At 43.0% G+C, this 22,041-nt stretch overlaps 1 protein-coding gene and 2 non-coding genes across 3 annotated transcripts in view; 2 read left to right on the top strand and 1 right to left on the bottom strand.

Moving 5' to 3' along the window:
- The first annotated feature begins 2,099 nt into the window (after positions 1-2,099).
- On the top strand, positions 2,100-2,206 carry LOC126029078 (U6 spliceosomal RNA). The gene has a single exon (XR_007502735.1). It is a non-coding gene; the product is annotated as a U6 spliceosomal RNA (small nuclear RNA).
- Positions 2,207-12,075: 9,869 nt separating this feature from the next.
- Positions 12,076-22,041, bottom strand: part of ENPEP (glutamyl aminopeptidase) — a 58,725-nt gene continuing 48,759 nt past the window's right edge. Inside the window, exons 14-20 of the mRNA XM_049786979.1 lie at positions 21,804-21,954; positions 19,931-20,004; positions 19,676-19,783; positions 18,835-19,005; positions 16,181-16,321; positions 14,265-14,343; positions 12,076-12,867 (exon numbers count right to left, since the gene is read on the bottom strand). Coding sequence (XP_049642936.1) covers positions 12,727-12,867; positions 14,265-14,343; positions 16,181-16,321; positions 18,835-19,005; positions 19,676-19,783; positions 19,931-20,004; positions 21,804-21,954 — 865 coding nt within the window. The 3' untranslated portion in view covers positions 12,076-12,726. The remainder of the gene's footprint in view (positions 12,868-14,264; positions 14,344-16,180; positions 16,322-18,834; positions 19,006-19,675; positions 19,784-19,930; positions 20,005-21,803; positions 21,955-22,041) is intronic.
- LOC126029055 (U6 spliceosomal RNA) lies at positions 15,291-15,397 on the top strand. The gene has a single exon (XR_007502712.1). It is a non-coding gene; the product is annotated as a U6 spliceosomal RNA (small nuclear RNA).

The following is a 22,041-nucleotide window of genomic DNA, read 5'->3' as shown; positions in this document are numbered from 1 at the left end:
GTTACTTGGTTCTAGACAGTTCTGTTCTAGGCATACTCTTGGCTCTGTACTCAGGGATCATTCCTGGCAGCGCTGGAGGAGAGAGGAGCACCCCATATTTGATGCTAGGGACAGAACTTAGGTCAGCTGCATGAAATGTGACCCTTCCTTGCTTATTACCTCTCTGGCCCTTAAATTGTTTTCTGGGGTCAGAGCAACAGCGCAGCAGGTAGGGCTTTTACCTTGCACACGGTCGAACCTGGTTCAATCCCTGTCATCCCATATGTATATATAGGATATACATATCCCTGAGCCTTCCAGGAATGATACCTGAGCACAGAGCCAAGAATTACCACTAAGCACCTCCAGGTGTCGCCCTAAAACAGATAAACAAAAAAAGTTTTCTGAGTCAAATCCCAATGAAAAATATACAAAATTAGGATGCAAATCTAAAAGAATTTCTCAGATTCTTTCTTCAGAATTGCTCAGTCACAAGCAGGTAAGAAAAATAAATGGAGAGAAGTGGAGGGGGAGGGTTCAAGAATGTCAGGATCTTTCTCCATGACGCTGAATCTGGAGTTTATTTATATTTATACTCGACAGTTGGAAACTAGCTACAGTGACTGTGATTATTGTTGAAATTTTTGTGAAATAGATGCTGTGTCAAGTTTAGTAGGCTGTAAATTTTTTTGTCCCACAGTATAAATATGTTGGGGCCGGAGCGATAGCACAGCAATAAAGTGTTTGCCTTTCACATGGCCAACACAAAACAGACCCCGGTTTGAAGCCCAGCATTCCATATGGTCCCCCAAGCCTGCCAGGAGTGACTTTTGAGTGCAGTCAGAAGTAATTCCTGAGTGCCGCTAGGTGTGACCCAAAACAAAACAAAACAAAACAAAACAAAACAAAAAGTATAAATGTGTGAAAATTAAAACAAAGTGGAAATAATGTTTTTTGTTTCTTTATGGGTTTTTGTTTTTGTTTTTTGGGGTTTTTTTTTTTGTTTTTTTTTTTTTTGTTTTTTTGATTTTTGGGCCACACCCGGTAACGCTCAGGGGTTACTCCTGGCTATGCGCTCATAAGTTGCTCCTGGCTTGGGGGACCATATGGGACGCCGGGGATCGAACTGTGGTCCGTCCAAGGCTAGTGCAGGCAAGGCAGGCACCTTACCTCTTGCGCCACCGCCCGGCCCCTTGTTTGTTTTTTGTTTTTTGGGTCACACCCGACTTGCTCAGGGGTTACTCCTGGCTCTATGCTCAGAAATCGCTCTTGGCAAGCTCCAGGATGCTGGGATTCAAACCACTGTCCTTCTGCATACAAGGCAAATGCCTTACCTCCATGCTATCTCTCCAGCCCCAAAATGAAAATGTTTTTAATAACTCAGGCAGAGTTTACCAACTTGAATTAGTCTGTCTTGATTTTTTTTTTTTTTTTAGTTTTTGGGCTACAACCAAAAACTGCTGAGGGGTTACTCCTGGCTATGTGCTCAGAAATCGCTCCTGGCAATGGGGGACCATATGGGATGCTGGGGATCGAACCCAGGTCCATCCTGGGTCAGCTGCATGCAAGGCAAATGCTCTACCGCTGTGCTATTATTGCTTAAAGTAAAGTAAAATAGGGACTGGGGCGATAATACAGCAAGTAGGGTGTGTGCCTTGCACTTGGCCAACCTGGGTTTGACCCCGGCATCCCATTCACCTCTCCTGGGCATGCCGGCAATAATAACTGAGCAGAGAGCCAGGAGTATCCCCTGAGTACTGCTGGAGTACTGCTAGTTTTAGTTAGAAATTATTAGAGGAGGGAAAACTTCCATAAAGGAAGAGAAGAAATGCTGGTAAGCCCAAATGCACACAGATTATTTTGCAACCATAAAAGGTATCATGTTTATGCAGTCTGGGCTCACACTTGTAGAAGTGCTGGGGGTGGAGGTGACACAGAGTTGTGTATGGGGTTGTGTTCTGGGGAACATGCTATTCCAGATCTCAGGGCTCCCCCTTTAACTCGTCGCCCCAGTCCTGGTGTCATATTGGTGGTGATGATGGGGGATTTCAGTGAAACTGGCCAAAATAGAGAGACTGAAATAAAGCTATATTAGCCTAAGAATTAAAAGAGCATAATGGATGCTGGCTTTGGCAGCACATATACTAAAATTGGAATGATACAGAGAAGATTAGCATGGACCCTGCGCAAGGATGACACTCAAATTCGTGAAGCATTCCATATTTTAAAAAAATAAATAAATAAAAATAAAAAAGAGCATAATGGTAGAAATAAGTTTAATCAGAAATCTAATTCTGGGGGAAATGCTTGTCTTTGCTCTTGTTATCATACACCTCAGGACAAAAGAACTCTACCTTTATTTTACTAGTCAGCTGGGCAGTTAATGACACCGAGAGACATTTGAAATTCTTTGGAGTCTTATTTCAGTTTTTCCACAATACCTGAATAGAAAGTAACACAGCAGTGCTGGCGGCGGACAGAGAAATGTATGGTGTTGTTTTTCTTTTTTAAATTGAAGGCAAGCCTTAATTTTTATTTATTTATTTATTTTTGGTCTTAATTCACTTTAAACCACAGAAAGGAGAAATAAAAATCGAGAAGTTATGCCAGTGATTGCATTTGTGCAACTGATGAATTTATGAAAGTGAAATCAGGCGGGAGACTTACATTTCCTTTGGAGCAGGAAGCCAAGAGGCGTTTTCTGGGGACGCCGAACTATGGGGGTGCTGATTTTGGCAATGCACTAGTGCTGTGCTGTGAAGGGCTGTTCCCCAGCATCGCTTAACATTTTGGGCCGCCCAGTTCTCTCACCTTCCCAGTGCTGAGCCAAAATGTATTCACCCCTCGCAGCAGTCCTACAGAGGGGTGCATTTTCAGTAAGTGAATACAATTGAGGCAGATTGCACATTAATCTAGCCGAAAGTAGTCTAAAAAACATTAAATGATTATATTAATGATGCCAAAGACGGTAACAACTTTCTCTTTCCAGCTCATTTCAGGTGGAACTCCGGCAGTTGGAGCCCCTGAAAAGGTTTGAAAATTGTGATTCATGAGACCAGAGTGATGTAACACAGCAGGAGGGCATTTGCTTTGCCCAGACCCACCCGAGTTCTATCCCCAGCATCCCATATGGTCCCCCAAGCCTGCCAAGACTGCTTTCTCAGCACAGAGCCAGAAGTAAACCCTCACTGCCGTCGGGTGTGGCACCAAAACAAACAAAAAATTTGATTCAGTGTTTAAAAATTTGAAAAACATTAAAAATAAGTAAATAAATATGCATAATCCCGAGTTTTTTGGTTTCTTTTTTGTTTGTTTATTTGTTTGGCCACACCGGTGATGCTCAGTGGTTATTCCTGGCTATGCGCTCAGAAATCACTCATAGCTTGGGGGACCACATAGGACTCTGGGGATCGAATCGCGGTCAGTCCTAGGTTAGTGCATGCAAGGCAAATGCTCTACCATTTGCGTCACCACTCCGGCCCAAGGAGTATTTTTTTTAAACGTTCCACATCCTTTAATCACTCCACGCATATAGTGTTCATGGGATGCCGGGCCTCGAACGCTGGCTTTCCCTGGTATTTAGGGTTTACCTGGACCCGCTGCCCCCTCCGGCCTGGGCTCCCTTGCAAGCTCCAGCTCCACCTCTGCTTCTTCCCTCTGGGCCCGGGGCCTGCTGCCTTTGCCGTTGGTTCCTCCGGGCTGGTGAGACCCCAGTTCTGCAGCAGAGACGCACCCCTAGGGCTGTGCGCGCACACGGTGAGCCGGAGCATGGCAGGTGCAGTCAGCGCTCTGAAGCACGGATAGTGCCCAGATGTAGGCCGGGCCCCAGGCAGAGAGAGACACACGAGCAGAGCGGTCACTGCTGAGCACGTCTAATGCCTTGACACTGTGCCCGTGGCATGCTCTGCCGATCTGCTCTGAACTGTGCACCTTGTCTGCTGCCCTTTCGACTCTCACTAGGCAGGCCACCTTGCAGAAGAGAAAGCGAGGTCTGGGGCCCCCAGGGACCACAGGGCGGGCTCTGGTTCCCAAACAGAAGGTGGACTGCCAACCAATTCCCAATGGCCAGAAAGTGGGAAGCCCTCAGTCTGGGTTCTTGCATGAGAGATGGATTTCACCACGCACCCCCAAGTCTTGACAACGTTCCTCCAGCCCTTGGCATAGTCCTTTGAGGGAAACTTCAAAACATCTCTTTGCGGGGCCGGACAGATAGCACAGGGGTAGTGCATTTGCCTTGCACGCAGCCGATCCAGGATGGACGGTGGTTCGAGTCCCAGCATCGCATATGGTCCCCTGAGCCTACCAGGAGCGATTTCTGAGCGCAGAGCCAGGAGTAACCCCTGTGCGCAGCCGTGTGTGACCCCAAAACAAACAAAAACAACATCTCTTTGCATACATATGGGAGTCCTGACCACTCCCCATTATTGAACCTGGAACATCACTGTTTGAATCCCTTCTGCCCCTGAAGCATCTAGCTCATAGTAGCCTTGCCTCCACCCACTGCTCAGTGTGACCCCGCAAAGAAATCATTACCTGGGCCTGTGTAGAGGAGGTGATGAAACAAGGGAACTTGTTCACTGCTCAGAGGCTGACAGTGGGTGCTGTTTCTATAGAAAAGTGCACAGAGTTTGCTCCAAAAATTCAAAATAGCATTTCTATATGACCCAGCTGTCCCATTTCAAACTCAAACACACATACCCTGAAAAGTCTATGGGGCCTCTCCAAAAATTTAAAATAGCTTCCTTATGACCCAGCTTTTCTACTTCTATCCCAAACACACACATAGACACCCTCAAATACATACACCCCCCACACACCACACACAATACCTTCACACACACACACACACACACACACACACACACACACACACACACACAGTCCAAAAAGATAGTTGCACACCTTGCTCACTGCTGCACTGCTTATAATAGCCAAGATACGTAAAAAAAAAAAACTCAAAAAAAACAAATGAATGGACACAGGAAATGTGGTCTCAGGCAATGGAGCAGGACAGGACTCTAAGACACTAAAGGATAGAAAGGACTAGCCTCGAGTCATGCCAATAAGTCAGAGGAAGATAGACAAGTACTGGGTGATCTTGTGTGATCTTGTGTGCTGTACAAAAATATAGTACAAAGGAATGGGTGTCAATAAACTTTGGACAACAGACTTGACATAACCTAGGTAGGAGGAAGGTGGACAAGAAGAGACAGATGATAGTGGAGGGTCTCTGGCACTTTGGTAATGAAGGGAGTGCAGTAACTTTGTACATTCAGAGTGCAAAAAATAAACACTGTGGTAATCTTTTAAGAGAAAGTGGGAGAGAATAAGGTCTCCGGGTACTGCCTGCACCCTACCATAGGCAAAACCATGTGGGCCTGGCCTTGAGTTTTATTGAGAAGTCACTTCAAGTCAGTCATGAATAAGGAAGACTATGGTCTCATTTCTTTTTACTCAGTGGTGAGAAACCCAGGGTTTGGCTCAGTCTGTTGCAGTCCAACATTTTAGGAAATGTGTGTGTGGCCCCCATACCGGAGCCCTTCTCCCTGGCCTGGGGAGAGCTGGGAGGCTTGGCAGGCCCCCAGCCATCCTTGTCTTTTTCCCCTGACTCCAGGCCTTCCCTGGGTGCCAGCTCAGATGGCCAGAAGTGGGTTCAGGAGGACTCTTAGTGGTCCTCAGGCTTCCCCCCTACCTCTCCCTACACTAATGGGAATGCCCTTTGGGAGGAGGGCGGGCCATTCTAGCACTGGTTTATGTTGGAATAATCACTGGAACTTTTTTCTCCTTGTTTTCCTATTGATAATATTGTATGCATATATTTTATATATCCATAACATCCATCTTGCATTGTGACCTTGATACCGCCCTACAAATCTCATTTCTAATATTTTATTGCCTCAGTCCCAACCCTTATTTCCCCCCATCTTTCCATGTAGGTGTGGCTCATGACATGAAGCTCACCACGTAGAGTGATAAGTGCAGTTAGAAAAATAACTACACTGAAAACTATCATAACAATGTGAATGAATGTGGGAAAAAGAAAGCCTGTCTCGAGTACAGGTGTGAGTGGGGTGGGGAGTAGGTAGATCCGGGAAATTGGTGGTGGGAATCCTGCACTGGTGAAGGGGGGTGTTCTTTACATGACTGTAATCATACAACTACAATTATATTTGTAATTATGGTGTTTAAATAAAGATAATTTATAAAAAAAAATGTGTGTGTGGCATCTCGCACTGTGGGAGAAACATGTCCCCCCCCCTTTTTTTTTGGTTTTTCGGGCCACACCCGTTTGATGCTTAGGGGTTACTCCTGGCTAAGCGCTCAGAAGTTGCCCCTGGCTTGGGGGGACCATATGGGACGCCGGGGGATCAAACTGTGGTCCTTCCTTGGCTAGCACTTGCAAGGCAGACACCTTACCTCTAGTGCCACCTCGCTGGCCCCGAAACATGTCCCTTTTGAGGCACTCAAGTACTGTGCTTTAGAGAAGTTTGCTAGTTCTCAAGCAAAGGAGATATTTCGATTTTTCTGCAAGGATTTTCCCCTGGTAGTTCCATATGGAAGATGGAAAAGGCTTTGAGGTATAGATCCATTCATCAAACCTGTCTCTCTTAGGTCTGTCATTCCATTCCTTAATTCTAACCCCATACCTCTCATGATTTACTCAGTTACTGGCTTTTGTTTCTACAAGTAAATTTTAAATTACATATAGAAAGAAATACAAATAAATGGAGATTATGTGAATTTATACATATTTGTAAGGTTAATGAGCAGATTTGGTTCTGTTTTGGTTCTGATTTTGGTTTCAGATTTGGTTTCAGTTCCTTGAAAGAGTTTCTTTTTTTTTTTTCTTTCTCTCTCTTCTTTTTAGGTCTCGCTGTCATCATTTTTTGTTTGTTTTAATTACTCTAAACACCGTGTTTATAAGATTGTTCATAATACAATTGGGTTTTTCACAGTTACAGAGTTATTCATAATGAAGTTTCAGTCATACAATGTCCAACATCCTTTACCAGTGCTCATTTCCCACCTCTAATGTCCTCAGCTTCCCTCCACCATCACAACCCCACCTCTATGGCAGACATTTTTCTTCTCCTTTCTCTCTCTTTCTCCATTTTCCTCCCTTTTAGACACTGTGGTTTGCAACTCTGTTGAGGGTTATCATGACTATCACTTTATCTACTTTTAACACCCAATTATTTTTATTGTCTTTATTTTGGCATCTAATTCTTATCAAGAATGAGAGATGTCTTTTTTTAGAGCAGTGGACAAAAATCAGGACATTTGTGGTTCTGCAAAGTTGCTGTGTAATGCCCTTAGTCGACCAGTAGAGGCTGCTCTTATCTCTCGACAAGTCTTTTTGCACTGTCCAGGAGAAACTGAAAATTCCTTTGAAAATGGCATTGCTAGACACATCCTGGAGTCTTTTCCACAATGTTCTCTTTTATTTTGTTAATTTGTTCTTAATTTCTGGTTTGATGCTTTGCTATTGGTATGCAAGTAGACGGTGATGGCACTCTTATCTTTAATTTCTATTTGTGTTATTTTAGCACAGGCTGTGTTAGATCACTACTAAATTTTCTTCTTGCGATGAAAAAGAAACCCTCTTTCTTTTTAGGAGAGCATAATTCATGATCAAAATGCACCACTGTTTTTCTTTATAACCACTCTAGTGAGCTTAAATTGTTCTCTTTTACCCACTTTTTTTCAAATAAAATAAGATAAATGCAGAAAGTTCTTTTTAAATAGGCGTAATATAGTTATACCTCAATGAAGCAATATGGAAAAAGAAAAGGTGAAGTTTTATGAAAAGTTCTCAGAAATGATAGAAATTTGGTTCCTGATGAAAAAATAATCCTATATTTAAAATGTTCTACTATCTTTCAAAAATACTACATTTCAAGGCAGGAGAGAGTACAACAGATGCACACAGCTGACCCAGGTTGAACCCCTGGCATCCCATATGGGACCCAAGCCCACCAGGAGTAACTCCTAAGCATTGCCAGGTATGGCCCCAAAACAAAACCAAAAAATTTAAATTTCTAATAATAGCTCTTCGATGCTAGATGGCATACTAGATGGTAAAGTATTAATCCACAATGATTAATTGTAATGATTAAAAATAAGCATTCACCCTCTTACAAAATAACTTTAAATTCCATTCGCACTATAACTTGTGAGTGGGGACAGATCCTAACATTTGTTCATCACTTTGATTATATGCTAGAGGTTTTGTTTTGATTTTGTTTGGAGGCCACATCCGGAAATGCCTAGGGCTCATTTGCTTTTGTGCTTAGGGATTACCTGTAGGTGCTCAGGGGACCATATGTGGTTCCTGGGATTGAACCCAGGTCACCCACGTTTGTAAAGCAAGCACCTTCCCCGCTGTGCTATAACTCTAGTCTATGCTAGTTTAGTTAGTTGTTGTTTTCTAATTTTATCTTTTCAAGAGTCTCCTATTAGCACTTTTTATATTTCAACGGGGGGCAGTGCTGGGTTTCCTGAATGCAAGACATATACTCAAGTACACCCTTGGTTCTATTAGCAGCTTTATAACATGAAGAAATGAGTTTAGTAAAGTCAAAAGTTACTTGTTCTATATTCAACAGCTATTGATGGCAAAGCTGAGATTAGAGCTTGTTGATTCCAAATCCAGATTATCTTAGTTTTTGTCTAATGCCCCTTTTCCATTTATTGCAGGATTCCATACAGATTACACATAAATGTTCCTCTTCTTAGTCTTCTTTTGGGGTTCGTTTTGTTTGGGAGCCACACCTTGTGGTACTCAGGGCTGACTTTTCTGGGAGGACTCCTGATAGCCCTTAAGGGTGCCTCTTGGCTAGAATAAATTCTCACGTGTTGGGGCCCTAGCAGTGACACAAGTGGTAGGGTGTCTGCTTTACATGCACTAACCTAGGATGAACTGTGGTTTGATCCCCCATCATCCCATATGGTCCCCCAAGCCAGGAGCGATTTCTGAGCACATAGCCAGGAGTAACCACTGAGCATCACCAGGTATGGCCCAAAAACCAAAAAAAAAAAAACCTCAACTGAGAGAGTTCAGTACTGATCCTGAGTCTTAAAGGTTTTTGTTTGTTTGTTTTTTATAATAATTTTTATTTTTCCTAAGTCTTTCACAAATCTTTCACAGTAATACTTTAGGCACATAGTAACATTTGAATCAGGGGCATCCCCACCACCAATGTTGTCCTCCCTCCACTCCTGTTCTCAGTATGCATCCCATATAACCCCTCCTTTACCCCCCCCCCCCCGGGCTGCTAGTATAAGTGGTCCCCTCTGTCTAGCTTGATGTAGATTGGGTATCGATTCTGTTGTTGTTGGCTTTGGGTTTGGTGTTTAAGTCTGATCATTTTTTATTTCTACTCAATTGTTCATATACCTGTTTGGTCTTGGTACCCTATATTATTTTCCCCTTAATTTGTGAGGTAGAACAAGATGGTTCAAGTTATGTGGTTCTGTTTGAAGGAAGAAAAAGATAAAATGGGGCAAAAATCAAATAAGCAAAAAAATTGGGAGGAGTCCTGCTAGAGGCTATAAATATCAATTTTAGAGAAGAAAGGGGAAAAGAAACATTTCAATACAAAAAAAAATCAAACAAAAAACCTGAAAAGCACCACAGCAATAAAGTCAACAACCATACAATAATCACAGTCTAGAAATAAAAACAAAACAAAGCACAAAAAACCAAAAACAAACAAAAAACAAATAACAACAAAAACAAAACCAAGAAATTATTTTGTGCTTCCTTTTTTTTTTTTTTTGCATAGGCACAGTAAATATTGGGGGAGATTAGAAAGGGAATTCCCTTGGCCTAAGAGATACAGGATTTCTTTGCCCTTGAAGTATACTGTCATGGAAATAACTACAGGCTCTGTACATGTTCTTTTACTCTCCTCTAGGTCCTTTTGTTGCGTCTGGAAACTGCTCCGTCGTGGATGATAAAATCAGGCCTCTGTAGCTAGAGATCTTGGTATTTGCACAGGTCATAGGATGGAGCCTAGGATGGAGTCTTTCTTTATGGTTCGAGAAGTTCTGGAGAGGTCTTTATTATTTGCAGTTTGGATAGAAAATCTTTATCAAACACAGGTTGGAGCAATACTCCAGCAAGTAGGGTGCTTACCTGGCATCCTAGATAAACCACCAAACACCACCAGGAGTAACCCCTGAGCATTACCAGTGTGGTCCCAAAACTAAACAGGGAAAGATCTTTATCGAGCATGACTGTGGGCTCTGATCATTAAAATCCCTATGCTGGGGCTGGAGAGATAGCACAGTGGTAGGGCATTTGCTTTGCAGGCAGCCGACCTACAAGAGACCCAGTTATATTCCCAGCATCTCATATGGTCCCCAAACCTGCCAAGGGTGATTTCTGAATGCAGAGCCAGGAGTAATCCCTGGACACTGCTGGGTGTGGCCCAAAAACCAATTAATCAATCAATAAATAAAGTTTAAAAAGTAAATCCATCACTTGCAGGCACAAAAATTCACCTAAATTACCCCTGGCTTACAGCTTCTCTGACTCCATCCCACAATGTTTTAAATAGAACTGCACATGGCCCCCCAAATGCCCACCAGGAGCAATTCCTAAGTGCAGGGGCAGGAGAAAATCCTGAGCACTACTGGTTTGTCCCCAAAACAAATAAAAATGTTTATGTGACTTCACTTTGAAAATAACTTAATATTAGTTTTGCTTTTGTTTTGTTTTGTTTTGTTTTTATTTCTTTATGTAAAGCCAAACTAGCAGTAAACTGTACTGGGCATATACGATTCAGTAATCAATGCTTTAAAATCCAGATACTGTGGTAGGACCTTGTACATGTACCTTGCTTGCTGCCAACCCGGTTGGTTCTCGGTATCCCATATGGTCCCCAGAGTCTGCCAGCAGTCATTTCTGAGTGCAGAGCCAGGAGCAACCCTTAAGCACCGCCAGGTGTGGCTCCAAACCCAAAAATAAAAATATACAAATAACTAAATAATATCCAGATACTATAGGAGAAGGGTGATCCTGGTGTTAGAACAAGTGTTATTCCAACTCTTTTTCTCACTTAGTTTAAGAGCACTAAACCCATGCTCAGTTTTAGTGCTTAAAATGGAACAAAATGAGATGGAGGGGATGAAACATGATATACTAGTAGGCCAAGTAGGGAGCTATTTTCACTACCATACCTCACATGAAATGGTTTTGAAATTTTACTCATAAATCCAGTCTGGAAGGCAAGACACTCAGCTGCCTTATTTGTTCCCTTGCAACAATCCAGCTGATAGGGGTTGTTGATTCTGTTTGTGGCCAGAGAAGTTGGGGTGTTAATCCTTCGGAGCCTAATGGAGCTTTCCCGATGATTCATGGTGTTTGTTTTGCTTCTGAAGTAATTTAAAATATTATTTTTAAAGTTGGGGTATGTTATCATTTTTATTATCATTAAAAAAATCCTCTTCCCTACATCGACTAGTTTAGTGGAGTGGACAGAGAAGTGATCATTAAGAAAGAGCCATTGGGGAAGTTTAGTAAGAGATTTTGGGGTTTCGGACCACACTTGGCTGTGCTCAGGGCTTACTCCTGGCTCTGCCCTCCAGGATCATTCCTGGTGGTACTCAGGGACCAATCAGAAAGGTGCTGAGAATCCAAACTGTGCAAGGCCATATGTCCCACCCATTGTACTGTTGCTCTGGCCCCTTATCTTTTCAAATCTCCTCTATACAAAGAGAGATTCTTGAATAGTCACAGGTATGCTGGAGCCCTCCACAAACATCCTCGTTTCTAAACACGGATGGACTGCAAGGTGAAACCGAAGGTCAGCAATGTTCATGCCTCTTGTTGTAGTAAAAGAGTTAACCCTCTGGACTTCCTGCCCACCATGCCAGTGAGTCAGCCTTTTCCCTGTAAATCTCAGAGCAGAGTGGAACAATGTCCTCATTCTAATTCCATGGTGTATTTGAAAGGGTTTGGAGGGGAGAACAGCAACTGTGGAAGATCAGGTCTGAAAGACCAAGTCTGTGGCTCTCTCTGCATGAAGACCACTTGGGGGGTGTGCTATGGTTGCTGTTTCTCCAAGAATCAAGGAACACTGAAAAACACTGTTGTTATTTATTTTTCAAGGTTATCACTAGATTTATTTTTAAAAGGCGAGTTTGTTTGTTGATTTTAGAAAGCAAAGGCAACATTCAACCAACCACATCTTGTGCTGGTTCTTGAATTTGCAGCATGAGGGTTATTCTGTTAGAACTGAAAGGAGTAAGAGCCTGTGTGGTGAATACTGTGATATTAAGGCTGTGTCATTCTGAGCAATAAAATAAAAATGACGGTAAATGTTGGTCCCTCCAGGACCTGATATTTCTACTTTAAAACTCAATCAAGAGAGGAGGTCAAGTGGGAGTTTCTTTGGTAATAAAAAGCATAAAGCTCAGACCTATTTGGTCTATTTTCACAGATTTCAGCTGCAAACAATGAAAGTTCAGGATATGAACATGGCACCTCACATCTCTTTTGTTTGTGAAGACTCTCCCATGAAGTACACTTAGAAATCCCTGAGTATGTTCACTACTCTTAGGTCTTCCTTCATAGACAGAGGAACAATGGGGGGGAAAAAAGGTTTTGAAAGATAAAACACCACAGTATTTAGAAGAAAAAAATAAGTAGTAGATTTCCTGCAGAAGGCTTCAAAGTTAGGCCACCTATGTGCCCCGGTAGGAGAAATAGCATATGCACATCAAAAAAGATGCCATTCCCAGCTAAATATTCTCAAACCACGTCTTGATGCTCTCTTTGTTGAGCTTCAGCCACTCGATATTGTTCTTCACCGTTTCCAACACTTGCTTTCGAGGCATCTCTCCTGCTCCCGCTTCTGGGTACTTGGCAAAAAAACTCTCCATCTGCAAGAGAGAGGGCCACAGTGACCCATCCAGTTATTCTGCAAGCATCTTACTTACAAACTCAACGTATTTGCTTCTGCCCTGGGGGACTGATTATCTAGGCAGCAATGGAGCTCCTGTGTGGGGTATGTGTGTGGCTTAAGTCTGAGGTGGGCCAGGTCTGCCCTCTGGGGCCCAGAAGCTGGAAGCCAAAAGTCTGTGTTACAGTTGATGTTTAAGCCCATTTCTGTTGTTGCTGCCCTTTTTCTGTGGCAAATCTGGTTTGTGGTATGATGGGTCTCTTGAAACCTTCAGTCCAGGGGTGTGGGATATTTTGAGATACTTGGAGTTCATTTTTGTATTCCTGATGGGCTTGTGGAACCATATGAAATGCTTGGGATAAAATCAGTTCAGCAGCATGCAAGGCAAATGTCCCACCTCCTGCACTCATTTATATCACTGACCACTGAGTTCAATTCCACTTATTAATAACACCCAGGTAGAATGTTTGCCTTGCATGGGGCTGACCTAGGTTCAATCCCTGGCATCCCATATGTTCCCCTGAGCCTGCCAGGAGTAACCCCTGAGTGCTGCTGGGTGTGGCCCCAAATTAAAAAATAAATAGCCATCCTATATGGTCCCTTGACCCTGCCAGGAGTGATTCCAGAGTGCAGTCAGGAGTAACCTGCACCCCCGCCAGCTCAGCTGGATGTGGCCCAAAAACCAAAAACAGGAAAAAAAGAAACCAGATCTGTTGAAACATAGTTCTATGCTTCCTGTTCTTCCCTGCAAAATTCTGCTCACAGTAAGATTTGCCACTGAGCAGAGTAAGAATTATGACATCTCTCAACACCCTGGAGAGGCACCCGAGAGAGAGCTGACATCCTAGCAGCCAGTTGGATGCTGAAATCTGGCCATCTCGACTTATCCCATTGGGGTGCATTTCTTTCTCCCTTCTGCCAGCCCACAAAACCTGATGCCCAAAGAGTTGGTTTTAATTTGGAAAAATGTTTTAGCCCCCCCAGTGTCAGGATCTGAACTCAGGACCTCACATGTGAAGTTTCTAGAATATGTTCTTCTAAAGAATCACACTGTGGTACTTGGGTTGGGCGCTAGACCTTCCCAAAGAAGGTCTCAACTGTTGGTGTGTGTTTTGTTTTGCAACTGAAATAGTCTCTCTGGGTGCTGGAAAGTTCTTCCTGAGATTTCACTCTTTTGCAAACTTCAGTTTGCTTCTTGATTGTTTGAATCTTTTCAGATTAGGAAAAAGAAGGCAACTATTTCATTCGATATAAGAACTATTTCTTTTTCTTGTCTTCTGAATAAGAGGAGACATGATTTCTTTCTTATTACCCTGTTGAATTTCATTCTGTTCTCTCCTAAACAGGTGGAGAGGAAATGGGGGGGGGGTGTCTCACCTGCCAGAGCTGGAGCTCAGTGTTGAAAGGTTCTGCTATGGTAACAATCCGGCCAAAAGTTCTGTCATTGATCGTGAATCTGAGGAGAAAATCAGAGTGAGAGGGAGCACACATGTCTGGAACATTAAATCTCCTTTTTTTTTTATACACAAACACCTCTTTTAGTGGGTAAAACACAGCGAAGACACACGTTTCATTGAAAGAAAAAAAAAATGAGATGCATCCCAACACTGACTTCTGAGTGTGAAAAATGTTCTTTTTTCATGTTTGCTATGAAGAAACTGAGTTAAAAGCCAGAAAAGATATAAGAATACAGGATGCTATGAGGGAGGGAAGGAAGTTTTATGCCCATGTGTTTACTATGATTCTATTTCTGAAAATAAATAAATAGCCACAGAGAAATGACTCCAGGAAAAGCAGAAGTATGGAAGCAGGGGTTGTTTGTAGAGGGCTGGGGAGTGGGGTACAGTGATTGTGCCCTTATTTTACCAATCTGCATTTCCTCCCATTTCCCTTCAAATAATAAAAGGAAGCCATGTGGCTTGTAATGCAGGCATAAGTGTTAAGTTCAATCTTAAACATTTTGGAAAGAATGATAAAAATCATCTTCTTGAAGACAGGATTCATGTTCCCATTGCTCTGTTATCCAGAAAGAATTATTCTGACGCATGTAGACCTTTAATTAGGGGTTTCTCAAATTATTTTGTTTATGAGGTTGTGTTTCAATAGGTTCAGTCATGTCCCATTGACTACATTTTTCATTGAGAGTCATAATTAAAACCAAGCTTTATCACACTACTCTATAGGTTTGAAAGAGTTCATTCAACCTTGTACTTCACATCTGAGAATTCAGTGGAGCAAACACAAGCAAAGCCCAATCTCTGAAGTATTTTAATTTTGTCAAAATTCTGTGAAATACTGTGATTGGTATGACTATCTGTTGTGAAAATCACATGGCAAAAGTTTTATTTAAAAAGCTCCTCATTATCTTGGGATGACAAACATTTGTTTAGAAATGGAAGCACTGTGCTCGCTTCGGCAGCACATATACTAAAATTGGAACGGTACAGAGAAGATTAGCATGGCCCCTGTGCAAGGATGACAAGCAAATTCATGAAGCATTCCATATATTTTGTTGTTGTTGGTTTTTGGTTTTTGTTTTGGGGCCACACCCAGAGGTGCTCAGGGGTTACTCCTGGCTGTCTGCTCAGAAATAGTTCCTGGCAGGCAAGGGGAACCATATGGGACACCAGGATTCAAACCAACCACCTTTGGTCCTGGATCGGCTGCTTGCAAGGCAAACGCCACTGTGCTATCTCTCTTTTATTTAATAAATAAATAAATAAAAGAAATGGGAGCACTTAATTCTGAAGTCTGGAAAACATTCATGAGTGTGGAAATTTTTGGCTCAAACTTGACTCACTTCATTTGTCTCATCCAACTCTACTGGAGAAATTCTATTTACTTGAACTAACCATAATTAGTAGATTACTTTTTCATGCCTGCCATGTGGTTATTATATAATTTTATGTTTGCGACTATGTACAATAAACTTCATGTGTGTTAGATCACCAGACTATGAAGAAATAGTAAATTTCTTGGGCAAGGGTTTTGGAACTAGTACTGATTAACTAGTAGTTAATCCGTTATTTTTCTTGAACAAAATTCAGTATGAGTTCTGATAGGTTTTTGGTTTGGTTTCTGGGCCATACCTGGTGGCGCTCAGGGTTTACTCCAAAAATAAATAATAAAATGAATGAGCATATTGACTGTGTCTTTGGAAGAGAAATATCGTGACCCTTTCTTTCTAATGATATTATATCAATGTGAGCAAGAGCAGGACAAAAAGAGGGAGAGAGAACGCAGAGGTGATGACCCGGGAGGGGAAGAAGCAAAGGAGCCTGAGAGCCTCGCACCTGTCAATCAAATAGTCCCAGTTGAGCTGTAGCCAGTTCCAGGCCATGACCTTCCCATAGGGGTTGTAGGAAACGTAGCGGATGACTGTGAACACGTCCTGACTTTTAATCACGTTTGGGTCCTTGACCAATTCCAAAAACCTAAAAAAGCCAAACGGAACAGTGATTCTAAAGGAACATTTAATGCCCACCTGCCACTAATTTTCTTTTAAAATACATTTATTTTGAATTATTATGAATGCTGATGCTATTTTTTTTGGTTGGTTCGTTGGTTTGGGGCCCACCTGGTGGTATTCAGGGGTTACTCCTGGCTCTACACTCAGGAATCACTCCTGGTAAGCTCAGGGTACCCTATGGAATGTCAGAGATTGAATCCAGATCAGCTTTGTGCAAGGGAAACACACTGCCCACTATATGAGAGATCCACCCATAATTTCTTTTTTTCTTTTGCCCTTAGCTAATGTCAATAGATCAGAGCTTTAATCTCTGTCATTCAATTATTGATACACTCCCAATTAAAATATACCATAAAATATACCAAATGATAAAGTCACAAAATAGCATTTTGAAGACCTGCTTTGAAAAGGCCTGCTTATCTATGTTTAGCACTATATAAAATGTCAAGTTGTAATGACATTTAAAAAAATAAAAATTTTGGCGCCGGAGAGACAGCATGGAGGTAGGGCATTTGCCTTGCATGCAGAATGTAGATGGTTCGAATCCTGGCAACCAATATGGTCCCCCGAGCTTGCCAGGAGTGATTTCTGAGTGCAGAGCCAGGAGTAACCCCTGAGCAATGCTGGGTGTGACCCAGAAACCAAAAAAAATTGATAAATAGAAAAATTAAAAAACATTAGGGTTATACAAAATCAACAAAAAATTTGAGCTACTAATATAAACATTTCTTGTGTTTATTGAGTTGATAAACTTCACTCACCTGATATCACACTGAATGAAAAAAAAAACCAAAAAACAAAAACAAGAAGCACCAGAAAATTAAGGGCAAGAACTTATATGCTTACTTTTTATTTAAAAAAAAAAAGTCTAGGGGCCAAAAACCTAGTATGAAGGTTGTGTCTTTGCTTTGCACACGGCTGACCTGGGTTCGGTCCATGGCATCCCATATGGTCTCCCAAGCACTGCCAAAAGTGATTCCGAAGTGCAGAGCCAGAGTGACCCGAGTGCCCCTGGGTGTGGCCCAAAAACCAAAAAGGAAAAAAAACACAAAATAGTTCAGCTTAGTTGACTTTCCCCTTGACTGCAAGAAACCACCTTTTTTTTTTTTCCTGCCTCGTCACCTAGAATACAGACTTGAAGACACCAGAGGCCTTAGCTTTGTTCATACACCCATATTTTCTTTCTTTTTTTTAAAATAATATCTTTATTTAAACACCATGATTACAAACATGATTGTACTTGGGTTTCAGTCATAAGAAGAACACTCCCCTTTTTCAGTGCAACCTCCCACCACCAATTCCCTCATCTCCTCCCTCCGCCACCCCTTCGTCTGTATTCTAGACAGGCCTTCTACATCCCTCACTCAATGACATTGGCACGAGAGTTCTCAGCATAGTTATTTCTCCGAATGCACTCACTACTCCTTGTGGTGAGCTCTATACCCGAGCCGATCCTTCTGGCTCTGATCTCTGGAAATTATTTCAATGTCTTTAATTTTTCTTAAAACCCATAGATGAGCGAGACTATTCTGTGTCTAACTCTCTCCCTCTGACTTATTTCACTCAGAATAATAGTTTCCATGTTCATCCATGTATAGGAAAATTTCATGGCTTCATCTCTCCTGACGGCTGCATAATATTCTATTGTGTATATGTACCAGTTTCTTTAGCCATTCCTCTGGCATCTTAGTTGTTTCCAGAGTTTGGCTATTGTAAATAGCACTGCAATGAATAGAAGTGTGAGGAAGGGATTTTTGTATTGTGTTTTGAGTTCCTAGGATATATCCCTAGAAGAAGAAGCCACCTTCTAATGGAACTGATAAGAGTTAAATTTGCTCATGGGGCCAGAGCAATGGTACAGTTGTAAGGCATTTGCCTTGCACATGGCTGACTGAGGAGGGATCATGGTTCAATCCCATATGGTCCCCCCAAGCCAGGAGCGATATCTGAGTGCATAGCCAGGAGTAACCTGTGTCACTGGATGTGGCACCCCTCAAAAAAAAAGAGTTAGATTTGCTGCTATAGTTACCATGTGATATAAATAAATCCAAGAGGACCAATTGACCAAATAACAGGCATATTATTAAGTCTGTTCATATTATGCAAATATGTATATGATCAAATGTTAGAACCCAGTACATCCAGTTCGTGGGCTACATCCCTGACTCCACTGAATATCTGTGAAGTTTCTCCTGTTGTAGATTTTCCTTGGGAGTCCATCAGAAATGCATCCCATGGGCTGGAGTGATAGCACAGCAATAGAGCATTTGCCTTGCACATGGCTGACTCGGGACAGACCCAGGTTTGATCCCTGGCATTCCATCTGGTACCCTAATCCTGTCAGGAGCGATTTCTGAGCACAGAGCTAGGAATAACCCCTGAGTACCATCAGGTTTGTGCCCCCGATCTGAACAAAAAGAAAGAAAAGAAATGCATCCCAGAGACTGTGATTAGGTTCCCAGGAGCACCCAGGAGTACCTGGACAGTAGCGTGACATTACTGACTGATGCCAGCCCGTACAGCAGCTTTTCCTTCTCCTGTGCCAGGGGCGTTTCCTGATATAGTTCCAGGACTTTGTTCCACGATGACTCGTTGCCAGATCTCTGCATCCCATACCGGTAGGCCAGGAGCCGGAGGTTCACCGGGATACTGCCAAGGGAAACAGGCTAAGAGATGGAAACATTAGCTCTTCGCTCCCAGTTTGGGAGATCTCTCGATCTCTCTCTCACTCCCTCGCTCCCTCTCTCCCTAGTTTTCTCTCCCCTTTCTCTACTCTTTGTCCACTCTCATTCCTCCTGCTTTGTCCCCTCTCTTTCCCCTGTCTCTTTTCTCTCTCCCTCTCTGTCTCCACCCCTGCTTCTATCCTCTCTGTCTCTCTCATTAACTCTCACCTTTTTGTTTGGTTTTGGTTTTGGGGTCACACCTGGCAGGCTCAGGGGACCATATGGGATGCTGGGATTTGAACCGGGGTCCATCCTGTGTTGGCTGTGTGCAAGGCAAATGCCTTAGCACTGTGCTATTGCTCCAGCCCCTCTCTCCTTTATCTCTTCCCTCTCTATTCCTCTCTTTCCTCTAGTTTTTCTTCCTCTCTCTTTTTCTCTCCTTAATGCAAGTATCTTACTGGAAAAACGATATTTCAATGGTCAGAGTGACAGTACAGCAGCCTGCGGTCAACCCAGGTTCAATCCCTGGCATCCCTTATGGTCCCCCAAGGGTGCAGGAGTGATTCCTGTGTACAGAGCCAGGAGTATTCCCTAAGTGCCACCAGGTGTGGTCCAAACAAACCCAAATCCAAACAACCAAGGCAGCTCACTATCACCTGTATTGGCGGTCATTCAGCCACTTCTGGAATTCATCAGAAGCCTGATTCAAGGCTGTGGGGTCTTTCATTTTGCAGGCAAACCCCAACACTGAGGCACGAAGCAACCTGAGGCAGAAAATGTACAAGGCCAAGGTCAGGAGCACTTCGCAATATGCCTCAGTGCATGCCCAGGCAAACATATGCGCACACCCACATGCATCATGCATACAGATGCACACACACAGTGAAGGGGGGTGATGAGGTCAGGGGAACCTTTGAACGTGTTCTCCTTCATCAGTCCAACCCAGGTCATCAGCAATCGGCTTCACTTTTCCTTGGAAATATGCCTGCAATGGAGCAAGAAGAGCAATGCGTAATGGTTCAATGTTTCTCCCAGCTCCCAGTGACTCCACGTGCTGAGACCCCGGGGCCTGTCTCGAGTAACCCCCACTGTCTCCAACCACCCTGTATCCTCCCACAATCCCAGGAACAGGATCATCCTGGATCTTTTGTCTAACATTTCATACTGCTTTGAGGTAAACTACTTTTTTTCTTTGTTTTTCGGAGTCATAAGGCTGGAGGTGCTCAGGGCTTGCTCCTGGTTCTGTGCTCAGTCAGGGGTCACTCCTGATGGGACAGCCGGGGACCATAAGGGGTTCAGGGACTGAAGACAAAAGTCCTTAGCACTGAACTCTATCAGCTCCTCTTCCTCCTCTTTCTCCCTTTTCCTCCATTTCCTCTCCTCTCCCCCATCCTTTTTTTTTCCTTTCCATTCTCCTGTTATTCCTCCCCATTTTTTAGGTTCTGTTTTTCTTTGGAGCTATACACCCAGCAGTGCTGGGGCCTGAGCCTAGGGATCACTCCTGGCAGGGATCAGGTGACCATAGGTGGTGTTGCGCATTATACCAGGGCCATGCAAGTCAAATTCTCTAAACCCTGAACTATGGCTCTGGTCCCTTTTTCCTCTGCTTCTTAGTGGAATTGTGTGACAACTGTGTCCAAAAACCAAACGAAGTTTAATAAGCAGAATAATCTGAACATCGCTACTATTCATGAAAAATATATATACTGGTGACTAATATGCACTTATTACTTAGATTTTAAGGGGCCAGTCTATTAGCCAACACCTCACCATGCTGCTGTTTCACACAGCTGCATACTGGCATGGCTAATATCCAAATGAGACGATGATGGTAAAATATGGAATCATTTATCTACATTGTCTTGTCTGTCTGCATTATTTGCATGGCTGGTTCTAGGGGCTGAGTGGTGGCTCACTCAGTCTGGCACTGGTCAAGGATGAAACTCAGAGCACTGGCAGCAGACAAACAATCCTCATGCCCCCGGCTACTGGCACCCTTTTGTAAGTTCTTTTTAGTCAACAAAAGAGATCCGAATACAGATTTGTTCTCAGAAATTACTCCTGGTGGGCTCAGGGGACATATGGGATGCTGGTGATCAAACTCAAGTTGGCCACATGCAAGAGAAAAAAATCTTTGCTGTGTTCTCCCTCTGACCCCTGAATCCAGATTTATTTCCAATTTTAAGAGCCTGCTGAGGTGCATGAGCACCACATGGTAGAGTGTTTGGAAAAGTCCTTTTTCTAATAAAATCTCAATGTGGGAACAACAGTAGGAAGAATAAGGAATAGGTGTTCCACTCTGGTACAAACACATTCCTTCCAAACTCATGAAAAACAAGATGTAGCCAGTGGTTTAAAATGTGTACTCTAAATAAAAGTAGTAAGATACAGAGAGTACCAGGCAGGACTCTTACCATGCATGTAGCAGTCCTTGGTTCAATACCCAGCAGCCCATGGGGTTCCCTCAGTGCTCCCAGGAGTGAGCCCTGAGCACAGAGCCAGGAATCAGACTTGAGAGCATCGGATGGGTCTCCACAAAGTAAAAATGGAAGTCCAGTATTTCCTTTCCTCACTTACACGTGCCTCCCGGCGGTCTAGTGAATCCCACTTACGCTCCTCTGCTAACTGGACTGAGTGACTCGGGCCCGTTTGGACAGCTGGAGTTACTGCACTTTCACGAACTCACTTGGGCTTTTTGTGCCTGTCTGAACTCCTTCTCTCAGACATCATCCGGTGTCCTCCACCCTCAGCTAAAACTGAATCTCCACAAGCAGCTAGCCTCACCTCGATCTTAGGGTACAGCTCATTATCATCTTCAAACATGCTGATGACATAGGTCACAGCCGAAATGGCTCTCTGCCAGGGGAGGTAGTCTTTTTCGGTATGAAGATACCTGGTCAAATTTAGGGCACTGCTGTACTTGATAAGCTGAGCTCTAAGCAGAAGGAGAAACAGGAATGACCAACTACACCTTTTTGAAAATAGGAATGCAGGAAATCAGAGACATCAAGGTTAATTTTTT

The sequence above is a fragment of the Suncus etruscus genome, chromosome 14, assembly GCF_024139225.1.
Source record: "Suncus etruscus isolate mSunEtr1 chromosome 14, mSunEtr1.pri.cur, whole genome shotgun sequence".
Classification (NCBI taxonomy): Eukaryota; Metazoa; Chordata; class Mammalia; order Eulipotyphla; family Soricidae; genus Suncus; species Suncus etruscus.
This window is presented reverse-complemented; position numbering and strand designations above follow the sequence as displayed.